This window comes from Arachis ipaensis, chromosome B5 (assembly GCF_059453495.1).
Source record: "Arachis ipaensis isolate K30076 ecotype BB chromosome B5, ASM5945349v1, whole genome shotgun sequence".
In the NCBI taxonomy this organism is placed as follows: Eukaryota; Viridiplantae; Streptophyta; class Magnoliopsida; order Fabales; family Fabaceae; genus Arachis; species Arachis ipaensis.
Window position 1 is genome coordinate 12,746,508 of NC_142440.1, and position 24,367 is coordinate 12,770,874.

The 24,367-nt window shown below is 34.0% G+C and overlaps 2 protein-coding genes across 5 annotated transcripts; one reads left to right on the plus strand and one right to left on the minus strand.

Moving 5' to 3' along the window:
* The first annotated feature begins 431 nt into the window (after positions 1 to 431).
* Positions 432 to 6,362, plus strand: LOC107642935 (PHAF1 protein At3g51130). Its single transcript, XM_016346447.3, has 15 exons — positions 432 to 769; positions 1,118 to 1,200; positions 1,414 to 1,488; positions 1,885 to 1,952; positions 2,035 to 2,140; positions 2,241 to 2,301; positions 2,389 to 2,555; positions 2,700 to 2,762; positions 2,913 to 2,960; positions 4,265 to 4,378; positions 4,469 to 4,568; positions 4,677 to 4,756; positions 4,944 to 5,048; positions 5,152 to 5,204; positions 6,018 to 6,362. The coding sequence occupies exons 1-14, from the start codon at positions 673 to 675 to the stop codon at positions 5,197 to 5,199; spliced, it is 1,215 nt and encodes a 404-aa protein (XP_016201933.1). The 5' UTR covers positions 432 to 672; the 3' UTR covers positions 5,200 to 5,204; positions 6,018 to 6,362.
* Positions 6,363 to 7,182: 820 nt separating this feature from the next.
* LOC107642936 (putative serine protease EDA2) lies at positions 7,183 to 11,736 on the minus strand. Of its 4 annotated transcripts, XR_015883164.1 has the most exons (15): positions 11,637 to 11,703; positions 11,283 to 11,480; positions 11,060 to 11,191; positions 10,817 to 10,972; positions 10,285 to 10,467; positions 10,028 to 10,144; positions 9,854 to 9,907; positions 9,676 to 9,747; positions 9,327 to 9,532; positions 9,064 to 9,158; positions 8,676 to 8,750; positions 8,457 to 8,540; positions 8,072 to 8,237; positions 7,834 to 7,935; positions 7,183 to 7,724 (listed from the first exon to the last, which is right to left on the minus strand). XR_015883164.1 is itself a non-coding variant. In XM_088486168.1 (13 exons), exons 2-13 carry the CDS (start codon positions 11,427 to 11,429, stop codon positions 8,122 to 8,124), a joined length of 1,437 nt encoding a protein of 478 aa, XP_088342294.1. In that variant the 5' UTR covers positions 11,430 to 11,480; positions 11,637 to 11,736; the 3' UTR covers positions 7,943 to 8,121. The 4 variants fall into 4 exon arrangements, 2 of the variants coding, with proteins under 2 accessions (XP_088342294.1, XP_088342293.1); XR_015883163.1 differs by lacking the exon at positions 11,637 to 11,703 and having other exon boundaries at positions 11,283 to 11,566; XM_088486168.1 differs by lacking the exons at positions 7,183 to 7,724; positions 7,834 to 7,935 and having other exon boundaries at positions 7,943 to 8,237; positions 11,637 to 11,736.
* Between the last annotated feature and the right edge of the window lie 12,631 nt (positions 11,737 to 24,367).

Genomic DNA, 24,367 nt, shown 5'->3' on the forward strand with positions numbered 1-24,367 from the left:
CATCAAAGGCTTAAGCCTATTTATACATATATGGAACATTATTTTTCCACACTTTATTTATTGAAGAAGAGTAGTGCTAGGGAGCCAATAGCCTAAGCGTACAATGTGTACAGGGATAATAAATATCTCATGTTATAAAAAGCTAATTTTGGGTTCACCAAAAAGACTCAAACTCTTGACTTTCATTCTAATACCATGTCCTAAAACCACTCATCCCAAAAGTATAAATTGACAAGATAATGTAACATTAATAATCATATCTCTAATACTTTCTAAACCTTCATTGTGCACATTATACGCTTAGGTCATTGACTCCCTATACTTTCTCATTGAAGAACAAAAATTTCCTTCGTTAAAAAACTGAGCCGCCCATATATTAATGGACATCCAACTCAGCTTCTTATCACAATAGAATTATTCAAATTCGTAATATGTATACAAATTTTCAATAGAAATTTGAAGTATCTTATACAAGTTATACGTATCTTAGTTGTTTAGGGGAACAAGGGAAAGAAATAGAAAGAAGAAACCCATTCCCCATTTCCATCATATCATATTTATACATTCAATTCAATTTGAAGCCGCGTCTCGCCGTGTTATCCTTAGGCCTTCGATCCCGAAAGTAACGGAATTATTTTCCCAAAATACCCCTCCGAAATCCAAATACCCAATATGTTGCAGAGACCCAGACGGCGCTGCGAGGGCACTGCCATGGGAGCCATCGTTCTCGATCTCCGACCCGGTCTCGGAATCGGACCCTTCTCTCTTGGTATTCCCCTAATTCCATTCCGTTTTAAAATGAAACAATAAAAAATTCGTGTTCATGCTTTGAATTGGGAATTCGTATTGAAGAAGGATCCAATGGATTTTCTGATTTTCACTTCAATTGATCCATTCGGTTTCCTTATTGCATTATAGCAGTGGTGGATCTTCAGTTGATTGATTAGGTGGACTTGTGTTGAAGGCGCAGTGATTTAATTTTGACTTTGATCGATTAGGTTTTTGGTTATTATCACTTACGATAGTCAGCTTGTTTGTTTTTTCCGGCACTGTTGAGGAGTCGATATTATTGGGATTTTGCTAATTTAGGTTATCCCCATTTATTGGTGGTGTTCAGGGATGCCGATAAGTGAAGCATTTGCTCAGATAGAGAATCAGCCGAACATTTATGATGTGGTTCATGTTAAGTATTATGACGAGGTTCGTTTCATGTGTTCATGACTTAAAGTTATTGTTGACTGTGTTGTATAACGAAGTTTAATCTCGTGGAGATAGTGGGTTTCCTTGATTCTGTTGAACTGGCAGAATGCTTTTGGCAGGCTATAATGCTATGGCTTCACCTTTCACCTCTGCGAGGTGTCTCTGTTCTATTTTGTATCAAACTTATCTATATTCGCTCTTATGCAATTACAGGAACCACTTAAGTTGGATATTGTTATAAGCTTTCCAGACCATGGTTTTCACCTTCGTTTTGATCCCTGGTCTCAGGTATTGTTTCCGCAAACTAATTACCCAGCGAGGCTTATTTGTAACTCATAATATTAGATGATGTGGCTCAGTTGAAGTCTTGGAGATATTCGTTCATTATATATTTATTTGACACGTTGAGTGCTGGACTAGCTAGTAGTGCAAGGTTAGAAGGTTACAACTTATTTGATTGTTTGGTTTGTTTTATGGGTGTCTCATGATCAAGATCAAAACATTCTAACTTAGTTGGAAATATAGTTCAAAATTCAAATTGAAAAAGTGTGCAAAGAATTCCTACAGAATATTAGTAGCTTCTGATGTATGTAACCCTTACGCTTTCAATCGGTTAAAGTTGTTGTGTTGAGGCTATAGTCTCCACCTAATTTATAATGACCTGATTTTCCATTATTGTTTTAGAGATTGCGCCTTATTGAAATATATGATGTAAAGCGTCTTCAAATGCGGTACTCGACTTCGTTGATTGGGTGAGTTTGTGGGCCTCTAATTTTAGCATCTACTTCCTGTGAAATAATGTCTTGTGTTATTGATCGTCTTCCCAATTTTTAGTGGACCGTCGACTTTGGCCACGTTCGTTGCTGTATATGCCCTGTTTGGGCCCACATATCCTGGAATTTTCGATAAGGAAAGAGGCATATACACTCTATTCTACCCGGTATGTGGTTGAGATGTCAAATGCTTAATTATTTGTGTTTAAATTTGTCCTACAGTTTGACAATTTTATTTAGACTATAAATTCCTTGGTTTGGTTTTAGGGGCTGTCGTTTGCATTTCCTATTCCAAGTCAGTATACAGATTGCTGTCATGATGGGGGAGGTATTTATTACATCATCGTGAAATTGAAACATAGAACTATATATTATTATTCGAATTTGTTAACTCTGCCCCTTTTCATTATGAAAGTTGAATTGCCATTGGAGTTTCCTGATGGCACTACACCAGTAACTTGCCGTGTGTCCATATATGATAGTTCCTCTGGTAAGAAAGTTGGTGTGGGATCCTTGATGGATAAGGCTTCTGCTCCTCCTTTACCTGCTGGCAGCATTTATATGGAAGAAGTTCATGTTAAGGTTCGGTTCTGAGTCCTCTATCTGTTTATAGGATGATTCTCTCAGATGGCATTGTTATAGACAAACTTTCTGGCTATTTTGGTAAATTGACTATAATGGCATATAATTCAGTTTTTTTGTTTTTGTTTTTTTTGTTTTGTATAGCTGGGGGAAGAATTGCACTTCACTGTTGGCACGCAACACATTCCTTTTGGTGCGTGTCCTCAGGTAGGATGTATATTACGTACAATAGGTCCATTTGAGCTAAGCTTTTATTGGATTACTTTCTGAGATTGCATGTTTTTCAGTGGTCATTTTCCCCTCAATTTGTATTATTCGTCTGAAGCAAAGTTCATGTTGTACTTCCTGTTTCTTCAGGATGTGTGGACTGAGCTAGGTCGTCCCTGTGGCATTCATCAAAAGCAGGTTCCTTGGATTACTATTTTGTATATGAAATGTGATGATTTTGTAGGTCTTTTTGTGGCATTCTATCAATATATAGAATATCTAAAAATTTTGATAAACCCTGCATCTTTATTGGTTGTGTGCCATGAAGATTTGAATTTATGTTTATTTACAGTTCATGTATTCAGAGGTGTATTTATGGTTTGCTTGTTAGTAAAGAGCACTTGTAAGTCCATGAACCATGTTTCAAATCTCCTCTCATGCACTTGTATTATTTGTTTTTTATTTGATTTGTTGTTCCTTCTCTTTTTTCTCCCCCTCCCCCTTTTTAATTTTACAGCTAATTAACATATAACAGAATACTTTAATATTTATAGTAACATTTGCTTGGTTGTTTCTTCTCTTTTTTACTTTTTGTTTTTTCCCCTTAATTTTTACACCTAATATCATATTAAAAAATACTTTAATATTTATAATAACATTAACATCTAATTGGATGTTAAAAAAATCTATATATATGCTAGTACATAAAACTAAATTATTTTAATTATTTATTTTCTCATGATATTAAAAATTTAAAATCATAACATATTAAGTAAATTCTTTCAAATGAATATGTTTTACATATTTTATTCATGAATATATTTTAAATGCATATAACAAAATTATTAGAGCAATTGATTTATTATTTTATGCCATATTTTAAGATAATAAAGCATAAAAAATAGAGTTTACTTGTCACATCACATCAACACTCAACAAAGCAAACCGATTAACCATGAAAACCAAAATAGATAATTTTCATATTTTACCGGATCTAAAACCAAAATGAAAATTTTATAAGGACCAAGACAAGATAACTTCCTTATTAATTCTACCAGATTCCTCCGCCCTGCACCATCATTTTCAAGTGTAAATTCAAAACATGTTCTGCCTTTAATTTAATGGATCATATACGGAGCTTGGCAACCTATTGCTGCATGTTTAAGGCTGCGCATATGTTTGGTAATTTGGTTTGGTTAAGGTGTAAAGAGAGTGCAAAGAAGTCGGGTGAGAAAGTTCATGGTTAAGCTCAAAACACATGGCCAGGTGGGAATGTGGGGTTGTCCAAAATGGAGTTATCATCTATAGGAATATGAAGCTAATTATTTCTCCTCGTAGTTCCAATGTAAATTACAGAGCTTCATGGACGGAGCACTGATGTCCACTAGATACTTAGTCATTTATTTTATGGAGTAGAAATCTAGATTTACTGTTAACTATCCTTTTAGAACTAAACTGCTCGGGATGAGTATCTTTTATTGATCCTGACTCTCGCCCTGCAGGTAGATCCTATGGTTATTCATTCTGCCTCAGATCTTCGGCCTCGAACAACTCTTTGTGGTGATTACTTTTATAATTACTTTACTCGTGGTCTGGACATCTTATTTGATGGGCAGGTTTGTTGTTTGCATAATGACACATCCTTTTGTTCTTATACACGGACAGAAATGACAATTGAACTCACTAGAAGTCTGTTGTTTTTTCAGACTCATAAAATAAAGAAGTTTGTGTTACATACTAATTACCCGGGTCATGCCGATTTCAATTCATACATCAAGTGTAACTTCGTTATCCATGGCTCAGATTGTAAGCAATCCTGTATTTACAATGCTGTATCTAAATTGGCCTTCATTAGCTGCTATGGGTGAATTTTTGTTGCAAAACAAGAGTATAAATTATTATTTTCCTTGTCAGCTGCCGGAGAATCTTTTCAGGAAGTAAATAACAGCAAGCAGAGAGCTATTACACCTAGTACAAAGTGGGAACACGTAAAGGTGATATTCTATCCCTCCCAAGTTGAATGGATACCCATATATCGATGTTCTTTTATGGAAGATGAATAATACAGTTTGATTTCGAAAGAACAAATAATTGTGTAAACTGACAAGCTTTGATGTGGTTTTTTATATTGGTTAACAAAAGTTTTGGTGTATATTAATAGCTTTCAATTGATTCTGTTAGGAAATACTTGGGGATTGCGGGCGAGCTGCGATCCAAACTCAAGGTTCTGCAAGTAACCCTTTTGGTTCTACTCTTGTATATGGTTATCAAAATATTGCCTTTGAGGTATGGCATTCTTTGCAATTACAGTCCGCTGCTTGTTTAATAATTTAGTCCTATATGATGCTAAAAGGAGACTGCTAATCTATACCATTATGATGTTAAGCAGGTGATGAAGAATGGTTATATTGCAACCATAACTCTCTTCCAGTCATAATCATGGTACACATCTTTTTTTATCTGTCTGACTTGTGTAAATACTAAATCGCAAACACGCAAGAATCGAAGCTAGTTGCTACCAACTTAGATTTATTTTGTTAGATTTAATTTTTTATTTAACTTCAATGTACTTCTCATGTAAAAAAATATTACAAAAATATCTAATTATATATCCCTTATCTTAAAAAGTCTGAAAATAGAAGCATGTGACTGCACCAGCGTGAGACTGTTGTATACTTATAAATGCATTGATTGATAGTTTTACCTTTTTTTTAATGGTAGTCTCTGGTTACTGTTTAAGAGCTTCCGATTGGGTTCTTAAAATTTTGAAATTGGGTCCGCATGGGCTATAAGTGATGAGGTGGTAACTGGTGAGCAGATGTGGTTACCCATTTGACTTGTGTATGATCAAAAGGTGCCCCATTTACTCCCTAGAAGCCACTGTTATGTGACTGTTTACGTGCCAGTCATGTGACTTATCTTTTGGGGAGAAGCAAACATAAACCACTTGGCTGCCGATCATGCAGACAAAGTTGAAAGTTGGTTCCCCACATCAGCACTGAATGAATGTATGCCTGACATGTCTGGACCAAATGGTGTGTTTGTGTGTATATGACACATTTTCAGGCTTTTTTGGATCGATTTAGAGACTTCTAAGCTAAAGTGACTATTTAAAATTGCTGGGCAAGCATCAAGGGACCAGCATTTATTGGAAAAACATACTGATTAATTTGCAGAACACGTGCATTAGTCATCTTTTATCCTTGTGCATTGCAATTTCTATGGACTATTGGTTAATCTTAATTTCTCTCTCAGTTGTGTTAAAAGGTTTCTCAATCATGGTTTATGAAGCTTCACAAGGAATGGCAGCTTAGGTTTGTACGAAATTTCTTCCATGGAGTAAATGGGAATTTCTCCAAAAATATTTGGTTCAGCTGTCATCGTCATGACGTGGCAAGGAGCTATGGCAAATTGACAATTGTACAGCTGGGTATTAAATTGTACATATTAGAATTCTGTAATATAATGTGATCTTCTCTAACTTTGACGTTTTGCACGAAGTTTATACATATAAATTTCTATTGCTTTACGTGTCAGATAGCATCACGTTGTGTGACTCTCGGTTACTTTACCTGCTTTAATCAATGTTTCTTGGTCAAACTTATCTCTTTTCCTTCTCCAATAAGTATACGCTTAAATTAATCGATTAGAATCTTGCTGTAATCCATATGCTGTAGTTCGTTTTGTTTTACTCGTGATGTAACGTATCTCAATGGTTAATTAAAAAGTTCATATAAACATTTTTCATTTAAATGTTTGTTTAAAATAATGTGTTCGCATGAAAATTTTCATGGGAAATGTATGACAAAAATTACGTCTTCTAAACAGATACGAATGACAACGTCTTGTTTATTTTTGTTCGAGTTGTGTCAAGAATTCTGGTTAAGAAAATTAAGCTTAAATGGAAGTATTCTTAAAGTCAATTTCCAGTTAGATAAACCATTCGTGAAGATGGAACCACTTTACGTATTCTTTTCACTCCAGCTACCCACGAACAATTTGAACATGGAATGATCTCAATGCCTGGGACATGATGGAATTGGAATGTAAGTTTCGTGGCTAAAGTGAAAAGGGAAGTATAATTTGAACCGTAACCCTGAATACCAGTGAAAGTGAACATTTTAATCGTGTCCAATAATAGTACAGCACTAGCAGCACTATTACATCACATGCAACTGTCAAGGAATATCTTGATGTTTGTTTGTTTGTTTCGGCTTCTTTCATTCTTTCTCCCCTTCCCTCTCTTTCTCTTCTCCCCAAACCCACCAAAAAAGGCGCAATAAACTCATGTTGATAGCTTGGCCTGGCCCCATATGCATGTGACAGGTTAATGACGCACATTTCATTGGCCCCAAAAAAAAAAAAATAATAATAACAAACAACCAATCTCTATTCTTTGGGAATTCGAATGATTTGACCATTTATTCACATGACATCAAATTCTTAAATCTTTTGTTCCATTCATTTCAATATTCGTACAACAGTCTTCAAGGTATTTAACAGATTGGCCACAGATTCTTAACAGGCTGAGAAGTTTGCAAAGAATTTCTAGTAAAATTACAGTGAGAAATATCACGTGTGATTGTGCTTTTAAGTTTTAACTGAGCCAAATGTTACAGGATGAGTTTGGTATTGGCAAGAAAAAATAGAATGAAAACTGCATATACATCAGAGTTCTAATAGTAAGCACCAGCAGGGTCTAGTTCGTTGCCCGGCTCAAATGGTGAGTCATGGTGGCAAGTGGCAACACTGCAAGGAGCTTTTTTTTCGGAAAAATGGTACGTAACTCACTAACTTGGACTCTTCACAAACTCGATTTTGCTTTGCACCATTCTTACTGCTGAATGCTGACAAAACGACTGTAATTACGGCATTGACAGGACTTTTGAAGTTGCAAAGGTATGCTAACAATGTCTTGTTTGAGGGCGGGAATCCTCCTCAAGCCTAACTGATTCTCTATGTCTATGATAAATGGAGTTATATAAACAGTGATTATTCGTTATTCAATATAGTTCAATATTAGATAATCAATAATCTATCTCTAAACTGAATAAAAATGATATGAACTTACCTATGTAGTCACTTAAAAATCATGGTGTTTTATGGAAGTTAGCTCTCATGGTCATGAAGGTTGTCAAAACACGTTGTAGTGAGCTGATACTAAATTCCTCACCTTGTCATAAGCATCGAACATAACATGATGTTATTAAAATAGCAGGCAAAAATCTCACTTCTAATTTCCAAAGCTATTAAGAGTGAACGAGAAATAAATAACAAATAATTCACAATCGTGATTCACAATTCATTACTTCACAGAATTTTTGTTGTCCTACATCATCTTATTGCATGCTAAGAATAATTATATACAGCTCCTGCTCGTGTCCTGGCACTCAGAAAGCCACAGGTCTATGTGCTCCACAATCTTTTGCCGGACTTTGTGGACTGCATCAGGGGAGGTGCAGTTCTTCTCATTACCTAGAATGAAATTTCGTTATCAAAATGCAGGAGCATAATCATGTATCGTAAAAAGTAAACCAAAAAAGGTGATGTTGGCAACTAATTTGAGTTTGCTTTCTACAAGAAATTATCATGTTATTGTCATTTTTTTCTATTTTGCAGTGCTAAATCTATTTGTTGGGATCCTGCAATGAAATACTGTAGGTTTAAGATTGGCGGTGTAGAAGCGATATATACCTTCAATGTTAAAAGGAGATTGAGGACATCCACGCATGTCAGTTCCATGGCCGCAATTAGAACACGTGATTGTATAGGAAGGCACTGAAAAGTTCAACCGCAATTTGATAATAGTAATTGTTGGATTTGAAAGAAATGCAATTTTGACATTGTGCCAGAGTAATATCATTAATAAAGAAGGGAATTATTCAAAATTGAAAATAGTTCATTCCAACTCACTGTCAGGGGATGACGCTTGTTTTGATGCATGGCGCCAAGGATCCTGGGAACCATTTGTAAAAACTATCTTTGAACCTGTCCATGTACGTTACATTAGGGTAGATAAAAGAAGTCAAATTCATCATGACAATATAACATGATATTCAGACTAAAACCATAAAGACATGTAAAATATGCTAATAAAAAAGTTCTAATAGATTACTTTATTGGCTAATTCAAACTAAAATATGCAAACACAATAAAGACTCCCATTTCATTAGGTTCTTCTAAGTTCACAACAACAATAATTAAGGCCTGATAAAGATAGCTTATGAATGTTCACTTAACACAAAACGATAAAACAAAGCTTTGCACCGAATGACACATTTAGGCAAGGGAAGTTTCTGACCAGCAATTTTGGTGCCTCCATAGTATATATTAGTTGAATCAACATCAGGAAAGATGCCTTCTCCAAATACATTTTTGCAGAGGTCCAAATGGTACCTGCAATATCTAAGAAATTACTTTTTACAATTTATGAGATCATGATCACAAAGTATACACAAAACTGGAAAAATGAAAGCCATTGTGTGATATGCAAAAAATGAGGAAAGGAATCCTGTCAACAAACAAAGAAGTATACAAAGTTAACAATGGAGAAAAGGAGATTGCCTTGTATCAACTTTTGAGGAGCGCACACTATCATTAGAGGGAGCCACTTGAAAGTATGCTACTTCGGTGCAAACTTGAAACCACCACAGTCTATCAGAACTGTCTTCACTAGCAGTAGTGTTTTTCAAGTAATTCTGGTTGTAAGATTGTACGCTAGCACCATAGTCTCCAAGGTAATACTCTTTTACATATTTGGCATAAGCATCCTGTAAAATGATAATATATGTGAAATCAGATTACCAAAGAGGTAACCATCCCTACCAGGAAGAGGACCAGAGACATTGACACATGAGTGTATAATTCATTAAATTAAGAATACGGAACTAAGAAGCTAGCTTGAAAAGCATACCACCAAATCATCCCCAGCCTTTTTTGCCTCAACAAGAGGCTTGCATACTTTATCTGGATTTCCATATTGAAACTGAAACATTCATAAAAAACCGGAAGAGCGATGGGAAAAAGTGAACTTGAATACAAGATATTTCACTGACTTGAAGAAATGAAACAGCAGATATCATATCAATTACCGCTGTAGCAGCAGCATCTGCCAAAAAGTACAGGAAATCACCATCAATTCTGAGCTGCATAGCAAGGCAAAGATCAACAGGCATCATGCAAATCATACCATAAAAATCTATTGGGCTATGTAGCTCATGCGTGTGGGTAAATAATAATATGATTTATAGAGTAATAAAGCATACATCAGTTGCATCGAAAGATGCCTTTAATGCCTTTCCATTAGTTACTAGTTTTTGATCGATGAGTTTAGTGGTTTCTTGTAATGCTGCTTTACATTCAGGACCTGCCGACTCACCAACCTGCATGTTTAAGACAGAACTCAACACTTGAATGAAACTAAACCAAAGGGAACACTGTACAATGTATGGAATCTTCTGAAAATCTGTAAAAAAGAGATATGGTGAGAGTATGAACATAAAGGAAAAATCACTATCTTCACCTGCTGATCAAACTCTGTGAAGTTATAAACAGCAAGAACAACTGCAGAGCTTGCAAGACTTCCACATGTTAAATGTGGAAACTTAAGACGAAACCATGCACTCAGTGCTCCAGGATATGAGACACCAAAAACAAACCATGGATTTTCTTCTTTTGTTCTATTAAGCTTTGCATTTAAAGATTCCTACAAGAAGTACAATAGGCAATTAAAATGATGAGCAATAAGCTAATCCACACTGCAGACTCTTTAAGGCATCATGAAACCTGAAGGATAGTATGATAAAATTCACTCAAATTGACATAAAATATTCCCATTTTCTGGGCATTGTCATTGATTATTAATGATAAGGTCAATCTTGAGCTTACTAACAATCAATGAACTCCTTTCTCACCGATATCTGCGAGCTTGTGCATTCTACAATTTGATTTTAATTGACTAATTCCCAACTAGTCCCTAAAGGCACTACTTTACTGAATTACTGGTTAATTTCTGACATGTCATCAAACAGGAAGTTAGAAAAAATCTAACTTGCCTGATAACTCTGGCGAAAAACAGCCAAATCAAAGAGTGCTTGCTTAGATGAAAGATATCTCAAATTTTGTGTTGTGAGCTGTTTAAACGGAGAACTCTTTCCATAATAGCGATGCTCAAGGGAAACCACAGCTGCTCCAAACTTCTTTGCCAAAACCTATAGTGTGTTACAAGGCAAAGCCAAAACTTATAATCTCAATTCACCAACAACAATGCATATTTAAGCGGAAAGATTGAAACGTACAGCAATATAGTCGTTTTTGATCCCCTTGCATGTATATTCACCACAGATTACCATAAAAATGGGTCCATCTGGACTACGGAAAAAGTCAAGGAACTCATAGTATCTTTGCTGGAATTGGCTCCGATCCTGCGACTGCGATTAGCGTAATTATGAAAAAGCGTGATGCAGATGAATTGGCGCAAAGAATTATAAGATGAAGGATCTGGAAATTGAAAGTACTGACATAGGGAGAGTAATGATCGAGGGTTTGAGAGAACCAGAGTTGTTGAGTGGTCAAATAGTTGGTGCTTGAATTCGCAGAGTGTGTGAGTGTGGGGATGAAGATCAAGAGAGAAACACAGAGAGAATAGCGGGTCATCAACTTCATCATTCTTCACTCATCACTTTATCTTCGGTGTTGGGATCATATCTCATCGCAGTTCTGTTGTACGGTAAAGTTAGTTAAACATGGCCACCCACCCCTGCACCTCACTGGTCAAACTCAAACTCAAGAACCAACATTTTACATTAATTACAGATTAAGAGCTTCTTTTATTTATATATGATCCTCTAATTAATTTTCTTGTATTTACAAAACCATTTAAGTAATGAGCATCAAAACTTGATGATATATTATTGGGCAGGCCGCCAGTATTGATCTATTTATTGTTAGAGTAATTTAAGTTTATGTTTGTTATAAGGTGAGTTCTATGGTACCTTTGTTATGGTGTTTAAATTATTTAAATTATTTTAAAAAAAAAAAAAATATTTAAAATAAAAAATAAATTATATAAAATTTATTAAATATTATTTATTTATTTTTTTTAGTAATTTAGATACAATTTGATAAGCACATTCACCTTATTATAAAGTTAGATTTTTATCAATCTATTGATCATTGAATGATGAGAAATTGTTGTATAATGAATTAATGATTATGTATACAAAATTTTAGTATATTGTCCACATCAATATAATGAATGCAGTTTATATTAATTTTAGTTAAAATCACGATAATATTATTAGAGGAATTTTGTGAATTTTATTATGACTCACTCTTTTGTGTTTATCGAAAGTGACATTGAATTATTGACTTTTGATATCTATTTTCATTTAATTTGGATAATTTCATGAATAATTTAATTGATTTTGGACAAACAATTTAAATTAATTATCTTGAATGAAAATTGAAAATAAAAAGAAATTTTTTTTAATTTATAAAAATTAAAATTTTTTTAATTGAAGTCGTCACTACAAAAAAAAAATTAGAGAAAATACCACTTCCCTCCCCTACAAGATGCTAAAGTGACATTTCCCTCTCCTTTATTTATAAAATGTATACTTTCCTCCCTTATAACTTTTAAAAAATCTCATTTTAATCTATTTTAAACTTTTTGTATTAACTAATGTTAACTTTATCTATTTTCAAGAAAAAATAAATTATTTTTTACAAAAATACCCTTTAGCAAAAATTTTATTGTTTTGTCATTAAATTTTGCTTAACAAAATACTTTTTAATAAATTATTTTTTATTAATTAAATTATATTTTTACCAAAATATTTTTTTAAAAAATTAATAATTAAATTATTTTTTTAAGATATCTTTCAATAATTTTTTAATTATTAAATTTACTAAAATTTTTGTTAACAATTATTTTTATATTTTACTATTAATTTTTCGATATCAATATTATTATTTTAATATTAAATAAAAAAATCTTACTATTGTTAATATGTATAACAATTAATATATATTTACATTAAAAAATAATCTTACTAAGATTTTTTATTTAATGTTAAAATAATATATATTGATATCAGAAAATTAATAATAAAATATAAAAAAATTGTTAACGAAAATTTTGGTAAAATTATAATTTAATAATAAAAAAATTATTAAAGGATATCTTAGAAAAAAATTTTAATTATTAATTTTTTTAAAAATATTTTGATAAAAATACAATTTAATCAATAAAAAATAATTTATTAAAGAGTATTTTGGTAAGCAAAATATAATGATAAAAAATAAAATTTTTGTTAAAGGATATTTTTATAAAAAATAATTTATTTTTTTTTGAAAAATGGATAAAGTTAACATTAATTAGCACAAAAAATTTAAAACGGATTAAAAATGAAGTTTTTTAAAAGTTATAAGGGAGGAGAATATACATTTTAATGATTTTATAAATAGAGGAGAGGAAAGTGTCATTTTAATATCTCACAGGGGAGGGAAATGGTATTTTCTCAAAAAATTATATTGAAATTGTTTAAATTACTTAATTTGTTGGCTTGAATTTTTTTTAGAATAAAACTCTACATCCAAGCAAAATTCTTATCCAAGTGTGTCCAAGTTGTTGTAACAACTTTTTAAATCACGCGCTCCTTCTCCGTTTCTTTCTCCTTCTCCTCGTATTTCTTCTTCTTCTTCTTCCAAATTCGCGCAGGTTCTTCTCATTCCCTTCTTTTTCTCCTCCTCTTTCTTCTTCTTCTAAATTTGCACACCGTAGGTTTTTCTTCTTTCCTTCTTCTTCTCCTTTTCTTTTTTCTCCTCCTCTTAAAAATTATCAATTCAATTCAATTCAATTCAGAACACCTGCGTCCATTCAATTCAAAACAATTCAATTCAATTCGTAATGAACCGAACATGTTATTAAGGTGAAACAATTGTATAGTACTAAATGAACGGAACATTATCCATTATATAAAATCAAATTCAAAACAGTTTTCTACATAATTAACCGAACACGTTATTAAGGTGAAACAATTGTATAGTACTAAATGAACAGAACATTATCCATTATATAAAATCAAATTAAAAACACATGTATCTATAATTTAGAGATTATCAATTCAATTCAATTCAGAATACCTACGTCAATTCAATTCAATTCAATTCATAATAAACCGAACATGTTATTAAGGTGAAACAATTGTATAGTACTAAATGAACGAAACATTATCCAGTATATAAAATCAAATTCAAAACAGCTTTCTGCATAATGAACCGAACACGTTATTAAGGTGAAACAATTGTATAATACTAAATGAACGGAACATTATCATTATATAAATCAAATTCAAAACATCTGTATCTATAATTTAGAGATTATCAATTCAATTCAATTCAGAACACCTGCGTCCATTCAATTCAATTCAATTCAATTCAATTTAGTAATTGTATTCCATTTAATTCGATTGAAAAAACAATTCATTAACAAAATGTTAGTGTTATTGGTGATGACGATAACCGAAGAGAAGAGAAAGAGGAGGAGGAGAGGTATGCGTGAATTTGAAAGAAGAAGAGGAGAATGTATGTATATATGTATGTATGTATGTATGTAATGACACTCTTTTAATGAGAGCAATTTTTGTTGATATTAGACCTACTTGTAAAAACTTTAATGAAAAAATACTTAAATATGTAACAATAATCCTGTTTTTTTTTTTAATATTGATCTTCTCTCTTCTTGTCATAAGATGAGTATGTTTTTTAAAAAAAAAAAAATTATTTACACATTAAAAATAATTATTATATAATTATATATAAATATATGTAATTTAATTTATTTTTAATTTATATTTTATATTTTAATATATATTTTATATTAATAATTGATTTTAGACTTTAGTATATATCTAATCTGGTTGATTTTTTTTTCTTATTATGAAAAACGAATGTAATTTGCCCTTGATTTTGTATGGGAGAAACTATAGGTTTTGAATCTATAATTAGTCTAAAATTTGAAACAGACCCCCACATAAAAAGCCATCTAAATAATAATATATGATGGAATAATAATAATTTAACATGTTTAAAAATTAGATTGATTTAATATAAGAGTCTATTTTGCAGGACTTTATACACATTAGGCACAATAATTTATGAAGAATATTTCATAACAAAAAATAAACCATCAAATTAGTTATGTATCTATGTATGTTTATATATGATACATAATATGTTTAATTGTACGTTGAATAAATATATTTATAAAAATCTATCAATTTATTCTATTTTTATAATTATATAAATTTTAATTCTAATATAATCTAATAATACTAAATTAATAAATTTTTATAAATATATTTATTTAGTATCTAATTAAATATATTAGGTGTTATATATGATATGAGTTAACATTTTATATCATTAATCGTTTACTAAAACTATTAATAAATGACTAATTGACGAAAATAATTAATCTATAATCTTTGAAAAACAGAAAAAATTATATTGAAAATTTTTAAATTACTTAATCTATTGGCTTGAATTTTTTTTAATATTGATCTCCTCTCTTCTTGTTATAAGATGAGTATATTTTTTTAAAAAATATTATTTATACACTAAAATTAATTATTATATATTTGTATATAAATATATATATATATATATATATATATATATATATATATAATTTAATTTATTTTTAATTTATATTTTATATTTTAATATATATTTTATATTAATAACTGATTTTAGTATATCTCTAACATGATTGATTTTTTTTGCCTTTTATGAAAAACGAATGTAATTTGCCCTTGATTTTGTATGGGAGAAACTATAGGTTTTGAATGTATAATTAATCTAAAATTTGAAACAGACCTCCACATAAAAAGCCATCTAAATAATATTATACGATGGAATAATAATAATTTAACATGTTTAAAAATTAGATTGATTTAATATAAGAGTCTATTTTGCAGGACTTTATACACATTAGGCACAATAATTTATAAAGAATATTTCATAACAAAAAATAAACTATCAAATTAGTTATGTATTCATGTATGTTTATATATGATACATAATATGTTTAATTTTATGTTGAATAAATATATTTATAAAAATCTATCAATTTATTCTATTTTTATAATTATATAAATTTTAATTCTAATATAACCTAATAATACTAAATTGATAAATTTTTATAAATATATTTATTTAGTATAGGTTGAGATTTGAGACATGGAACATAGGCACTCTAACAGAAAAGTCCATGGAAGTGGTGGACATCATGACAAGGAGGAAGATTAACATTATGTGCCTACAAGAAACAAAATGGGTTGGTACAAAGACTAGGGAGTTGGATACTTCTAGTTTCAAATTTTGGTATACAGGAAAGGTGAAGAATAGGATAATTATTGTGGATAAGCAGTGAAAGAAGGACGTAGTGGATGTCAAGAGGGTGGGAGATCGGATCATCTCTATCAAACTTGTGGTGGAGGGAGGTGCTTTCCATGTGATTAGCGCCTATGAACCGCAAATGGGTTTAGACGAACAACACAAGATAAGGTTTTGGGAAAATCTAGAGAGTTTGGTTCAAGACATACCTTCGAGAGATAAGATTTTCTTAGGAGGAGATTTAAATTGCCATGTTGGGAGAGAAGTGACTGGGTATGGGAGTATTCACGGAGGTCATGGTTTCGGGGTGATCAATGTCGAGGATAAAACTATTTTGGACTTTTCCTCAACCTTTGATCTTCTCATCGCACATACATGTTTTAAAAAGAGAGACGAACATCTTATAACCTATAAGAGTGGCATGACAAGCTCTCAAATCGACTTCTTCTTGTTGAGGAGAGTCGATCGAAAATTTTGCATTAATTGTAAAATTATCTCGAGAGAGAGTTTGACAACACAACATAGAGTGCTCATCATGGAGTTTCGCGTTGAGCAAAAGTTGAGGAAAAGACATCATACGAATAACTCAAGGACGAGGTGGTGGCGGATGAAAGGTGGAGAACAAAGAAACTTCCTAAGATGGGTAGGAGAAGAGGCAAAGTGGGATGGGAATGGAAGCGCGGAAGAGATGTGGAGGGAGATGGCAGAAGTTATTAGAAGAACAACAAAAGAAAGCATTGGTGAATCTAAAGGAATAGGACCAAGAGATAAGGAGTCTTGATGGTAGAATGCGAGTGTATAAGAAAATATAAAGATAAAAAGGGAGTGCTTTAAAGAGTGGTCTTTATGCCGCAATGCAGATAGTTGAGAAAAATATAAGGTGGTTAAGAAAGAGACAAAAGTGGCTATAGGTGAAGCAAGAACAAGAGCATATGAGAGTCTCTACCAGTATTTGGGCACGAAAGAAGGAGAAAAAGGTATATATGGAATCGCAAAGAGCCGTGAAAGAAGAAGGAGAAATTTGGATCAAGTTAAGTGCATAAAGGATAAGAATGGTGAGGTGCTGGCTCAAGAGGAGAAGATTAATGAAAGGTGGAAGAGCTACTTCTACGAGTTATTTAATGAGGGACAGAAGACTCTTCCGATCCTTGGTCGGTTATGCACAAGGGAAGAAGATCAAAACTTTGACTACTATCGAATGATTCAAGACTTCGAGGTAAAAAAGGCTCTAAAGCAGATGAAAAATAGCAGGTCAGTAGGATCTGATAATATCCCGATTGAGGTTTGGAAGGGCCTTGGAGAAAAAGGCATCAACTGGTTAACCAAGCTTTTTAATGAGATTTTAAGGTCAAAGAAGATGTCCGACGAGTGGAGAAAGAGCACCTTGGTACCTATCTACAAGAATAAGGGGGATATGCAAAGTTGTGGAAATTATAGAGGAATCAAGCTCATGAGTCATACCATGAAGTTATGGGAAAGGGTGATAGAACGGAGGTTAAGAAAAGAGACACAAATAACAGAGAACCAATTTAGATTTATGCCAGGCAGATCTACCACTGAAGCGATATACCTATTAAGAAGGATGATGGAGAGGTATCGTAGTAATAAAAGGGATCTACATATGGTGTTTATTGATTTGAAAAAAAGCGTATGATAGAGTGCCAAGGGAGGTCTTATGGAAGGTTTTAGAAAAGAGGAGAGTAAGGATCGCATATATTCGTGCAATTAAAGGCATGTATGATGTGCCACAACTAGTGTGAAGACTCAAGGTGGTGTGACAGAGGAATTTTCTATTGGTATAGGATTACACCAGGGATCATCCTTAAGTCCATACCTTTTCATATTAGTCTTGGAAGTACTCACAGAGCACATCCAAGAGCCTGTGCCATGGTGCATGCTTTTTGCCGATGATATCGTCCTTATAGGAGAGTCAAAGGAAGACCTAAATAAGAAGTTGGACTTATGGAGAGAAGTTCTAGAAGTGTATGGTCTGCGCATAAGTCGTAGCAAGATGGAATATATGGAATGTAAGTTCAGTTTGAGATGGGAAAACCCTGATATAGAGGTGAAGATTGGAGAAAACATCATACGAAAAGTTAAAAGTTTTAAGTATCTTGGGTGCATCATACAGGATAATAGAGAGATTGAATAGGATGTAAATCATAGGATCCAAGCAGGTTGGTCAAAATGGCGGAGTGCATCTGGTTTTATATGCGACAAAAAAGTGTCTTTAAAACTTAAAGGTAAATTCTATCGCACCGCTATAAGACCGGCTATGCTTTATGGTACGGAGTGTTGGGTGGCCAAAGGAGAGCACGAACATACATAAGCTGAGTGTGTCAGAGATGAAGATGTTGAGATGGATGAGTGGTCATACGCGATTGGATAAAATAAGGAACGAAGATATAAGGGAGATAGTTGGAGTAGCACCTATTGTGGAAAAGATGGTTGAATCGCGTCTCAAGTGGTTTGGACATGTGAGAAGAAGACTGATAAAACACCCAGTCAAGAGTGTGGATGAGATGGAAGATGGACAAGGGGTGAAAGGCAAAGGAAGACCTAAGAAGACCATCCATGAGGTGGTCAAACGAGATCTACATGTAAACGGTCTCTCTGTAGACATGATACATGACAGAGCACAATGACGTTGTTTGATTCATGTAGCCGACCCCACCTAGTGGGACAAGGCTTTGTATATTTATTTAGCATCTAATTAAATATATTAAGTGTCATATATGATATAAGTTAACGTTCCATATCATTAATCGTTTACGAAAATTATTAATAAGTGACTAATTGACAAAAATAATTAATCTATAATCTTTGAAAGACCAATTTGATTGATAAAATTTTTCAAGGATAAATTTAAAAAACAAACCATTTTTGAGAGACTAATTTGACTATTAACTCATAAATTATATATTTTTCAACAAAATAATAAGCTCATTATAATAAAATAATCAAATCTATCATTGTCAGATAATCAAATAGTTTTACAGAAATATAATTAAACATTTTAATGAACACTAAATATGTATCTCTATTTGATAGCTGACTCTTGATATTCATATAGCATAATTTAACAATGATATTTTATTTACAGATAAATAAGTGATATAGTCACTGCATGGTGACCCTTTTTTCTGTTTGAAATTAATAATTTCACACTATATTTTGAGATGAATTTAAAGACTTGTTCTAATTTATATATACTAACGATAGAAAAGCAATCTATATCTACAAAAGATTATCGTGTTAAATTAATGTTAAATTGAATTAATTTTATCTGAGTTATTGCATCACTAAAGTATATCTAAAACTGATATTCTTTGGTTAATTATGGTAAATAATGGATATATTTATTATCATTCCAACAATTAATAGAGTCGATTTATTATTCATATTCTTTTTTGGTTAATTATGGTGATAATGTATATCTTAGTTATCCTTCCAAGGATGTCCAATTTAATTTGGAATTAATTATTAATTATAATTGTTATTCTTAACTATATCTATACTATTATATAATCATCCTTTTAATTCATTTTGTAAATTATGTATACAGCATCATATAATTATTTATTTGTCAAGGATTTAAGATTAAGATTTACTGTTAGGCTTAAACTTTTTTTTAATCTTTAGCAAAATAATATTGTTTTGATTTACTTTGAAGAATTTTTTTTTACATTTGCGGTACATAGCCGGTCCCAAGCCCGGATAAAGGAGGATGGTTGTGTTAGGTCTTCGGCAACCAACATAAAAATATAGCCGAACCCCCCATGACATGAATCAAAGACATTATTGCGCTAAAGCTAGGTCGTTGCCCGGAAGCAACGCGCCGTATGGCTCGAGTACGGTGTCAAAGCAAGAGCCGCTGCATCGGTGCCCGGATGTAATGTTAAATGAGTAAGGGTTCTCGCGTTTTCGTGAACGGACGGGGGTAAATAAGCTAGTTCACAAAGTAAAAGGTAAAGGTCGAAGCGACAGAAGGTTGAGATTTGGGACATGGAACATAGGTACTCCAACAGGAAAGTCCATGGAGGTGGTGGACACCATGACAAGGAGGAAGATTAACATTATGTGCCTACAAGAAACGAAATGGGTTGGTGCAAAGGCTAGGGAGTTGGATACTTCTGGTTTCAAACTTTGGTATACTGGAAAGGTGAAGAATAGGAATGGGGTTGGAATAATTGTGGATAAGCAGTGGAAGAAGAACGTAGTGGATGTCAAGAGGGTGGGAGATCGGATCATCTCTATCAAACTTGTGGTGGAGGGAGGTGCTTTCCATGTGATTAGCGCCTATGCACCGCAAGTGGGTTCGGACGAACAACACAAGATAAGGTTTTGGGAGGATCTAGAGAGTTTGGTTCAAGGCATACCTTTGGGAGATAAGATTTTCTTAGGAGGAGATTTAAATGGCCATGTTGGGAGAGAAGTGACTGGATATGAGAGTATTCATGGAGGCCATGGTTTCGGGGTGATCAATGCCGAGGGTAAAACTATTTTGGACTTTTCCTCAACCTTTGATCTTCTCATCGCAAATACATGTTTTAAAAAGAGAGACGAACATCTTATAACCTATAAGAGTGGCATGACAAGCTCTCAAATCGACTTCTTCTTGTTGAGGAGAGTCGACCGGAAATTTTGCATTAACTGTAAAATTATCCCGGGAGAGAGTTTGACAACACAACATAGGGTGCTCGTCATGGATTTTCGCGTTGAGCAAAAGTTGAGGAAAAGACATCATACGAAGAACCCAAGGACGAGATGGTGGCGGATAAAAAGTGAGGAACAAAGAAGCTTCCTAAGACGGGTAGGAGAAGAGGCAAAGTGGGATGAGAATGGAAGAAAAGAAGATATGTGGAGGGAGATGGCAGAAGTTATTAGAAGAACAGCAAAAGAAAGTTTTGGTGAATCTAAAGGAATAGGACCAAGAGACAAGGAGTCCTGGTGGTGGAATGCGAGTATACAAGAAAAGATAAAGATAAAAAGGGAATGTTTTAAAGAGTGGTCTTTATGCCGCAATGCAGATAACTGAAAAAATATAAGGTGGCTAAGAAAGAGACAAAAGTGGCTGTAAGTGAAGCAAGAACAAGAGCATATGAGGGTCTCTACCAGTCTTTGGGCACGAAAGAAGGAGAAAAAGGTATATATAGAATCGCAAAGAGCCGGGAAAGAAGAACGAGAGATTTGGATCAGGTTAAGTGCATAAAAGATAAGGATGGAGAGGTGTTGGCTCAAGAGGAGAAGATTAATGAAAGGTGGAAGAGCTACTTCTACGAGTTATTTAATGAGGGACAGAAGACTCTTCCAAGTCTTGGTCGACTATGCACAAGGGAAGAAGATCAAAACTTTGACTACTATCGAAGGATTCGAGACTTCGAGGTAAAAGAGGCTCTAAAGCAGATGAAAAATGGCAGGGCAGTAAGACCTGATAATATCCCGATTGAGGTTTGGAAGGGTCTTGGAGAAAAAGGCATCAAATGGTTAACCAAGCTTTTTAATGAGATTTTAAGGTCAAAGAAGATGCCTGATGAGTGGAGAAAGAGCACCTTGGTACCTATCTACAAGAATAAGGGAGATATACAAAGTTGCGGAAACTATAGAGGGATTAAGCTTATGAGTCATACTATGAAGTTATGGGAAAGGGTGATAGAACGGAGGTTGAGAAAAGAGACACAAGTAACAGAGAACCAATTTGGATTTATGCTAGGCAGATCTACCACTGAAGCGATATACCTATTAAGAAGGATGATGGAGAGGTATCGTAGTAATAAAAAGGATCTACATATGGTGTTTATTGATTTGGAAAAAGCGTATGATAGGATACCAAGGGAGGTCTTATGGAAGGTTTTAGAAAAGAGGAGAGTAACGATCGCATATATTCGGGCAATTAAAGACATGTATGATGGGGCTACAACTAGTGTGAAGACTCAAGGTGGTGTGACAGAGGAATTCCCTATTGGTATAGAATTACACCAGGGATTATCCTTAAGTCCATACATTTTCACATTAGTCTTGGAAGTACTCACAGAGCACATTCAAGAGCCTGTGCCATGGTGCATGCTTTTTGCCGATGATATCGTCCTTATGGGAGAGTCAATGGAAGACCTAAATAAGAAGTTGGAGTTATGGAGAGAAGCTCTAGAAGGGTATGGTCTGCGCATAAGCCGTAGCAAGACGGAATATATGGAATGTAAGTTCAATCTGAGAAGGGAAAATCCCAATGTAGAGGTGAGGATTGGAGAAAACATCCTACGAAAAGTTAAAAGTTTTAAGTATCTTGGGTGCATCATACAGGATAATGGAGAGATTGAACAGGATGTAAATCATAGGATCCAAGCAGGTTGGTCAAAATGGCGGAGTGCATCTGGTTTTATATGCGACAAAAAAGTGCATTTAAAACTTAAAGGTAAATTCTATCGCACCGCTATAAGACCAGCTATGCTGTATGGTACGGAGTGTTGGGCGGCTAAAGGGGAGTACGAACATAAGCTGAGTGTGGCAGAGATGAAGATGTTGAGATGGATGAGTGGTCATACGCGATTGGATAAAATAAGGAATGAAGATATAAGGGAGAGAGTTGGAGTAGCACCCATTGTGGAAAAGATGGTTGAATCGCGTCTCAGGTGGTTTGGACATGTGAGAAGAAGACCGATAGAACATCCAGTCAGGAGGGTGGATGAGATGGAAGATGGACAAAGGGCGAAAGGCAGAGGAAGACCTAAGAAGACCATTCATGAGGTGGTAAAACGAGATCTACATGTAAACGGTCTTTCTGTTGACATGATACATGACAGAGCACAATGACGTCGTTTGATTCATGTAGCCGACCCCACTTAGTGGGACAAGGCTTTGTTGTTGTTGTTGTTGTTGAAGAATTCTTTTTGTAATTATATTTATCCAACTATACAGTCATTTATTTATTAAGAATTTATGGTGTACGTTTTTGGACCAATCTAAATACCTCAAATTTTAGGAGTAAGAAAAAAAATTCTTAAGAGAGAGACTGAATCTCGAGTGATAAATAAAATAAGGCCAATCTAAATAACTCAATCCTCTTTTTATATTGAAAATAAATATGCGTTCATAGTATATGATGTTCAAATTATTATTAGTAAAATAATTCACACGATCTAATTATTTAATTTTGAGTTAAAAGGAGTTGGAATTATGAGCGGAAGGGAGAGAGTGAGAGCGGGGTGGGAATACACTGGGCAGGGGAGGTATAGGTTACCTTCCGGTCAAGCAAAGGATCCAAGGGTTTGGAATCGAGAGGAGTACGTTCGTCTGGAACGGGATTCGTTCAGCATCTTTGTGGACAGCTTATCAGGGGATATCTCGAAGCAGGAGCTATTTGGACTGTTTTCATGGACGGGGAGGATCAACGACATATATCTCGCAAGAAAGACGAGAAATGGGATGATATACCTGTTTGCATTTATATGGTATACTACGAAGGGAGGAGCACTGAAGGCAATTGCAGAGATGAATCGCATGAAGTTAAAGAAATTTTCGTCGGAGAGGCTAAGTACAGGAGGGATGAGGTTAAAAGACAGAGCAAGCCTTTGGTTGAGGGACGGATGCAGCACCAGCAGGTGGGGGTCAATCCTGAAGGAAGGGAGTGTACAGTTGGGATTCCTCCATCTCAGACCATGAATCCTTCTACACATGCTCCTACGGAGGGTCAGCCGAAAGTGGGGGCTAAGGGGCTGGAAGTCTCTGCAGATACGACTAACCTGGAATAGTTGCAGAGGAGTGTGATTGGGAGTGCCACGGGATCAATTGACTTCAGGTTATTGAATGAATTGGCCCGGAAGGTATGGCCACACGTTGTTAGAATATGTGAGTTGGGGAATTACAAGGTCTTGTTGATATTGATAGTGCAAAGAGTGCGGAGGAGGCGCTGGAAAGGTGCGGGGATGGGCTGCAGCAGTTCTTTCATAATGTGTGCCGTTGGAATGAGCATGATAGATATGACAAGAGAAGAGTGTGGATTGAGTGTTATGGTGTTCTGTTACACGTATGGACGGAGGATACGTTCCGCGCAATTGGTGGGCAGTGGGGTGAGGTGGTAGTTTGTGATAATGGAATAGCTGTGGGCACGTCTTTCCGGGCCGGACGCATGATGATTTATACATGGCGGTTTGAAACTATTTCAGAAAGTCTCCAATTATCTGTAGGTTCGTCTGTGTATGAGATATTTG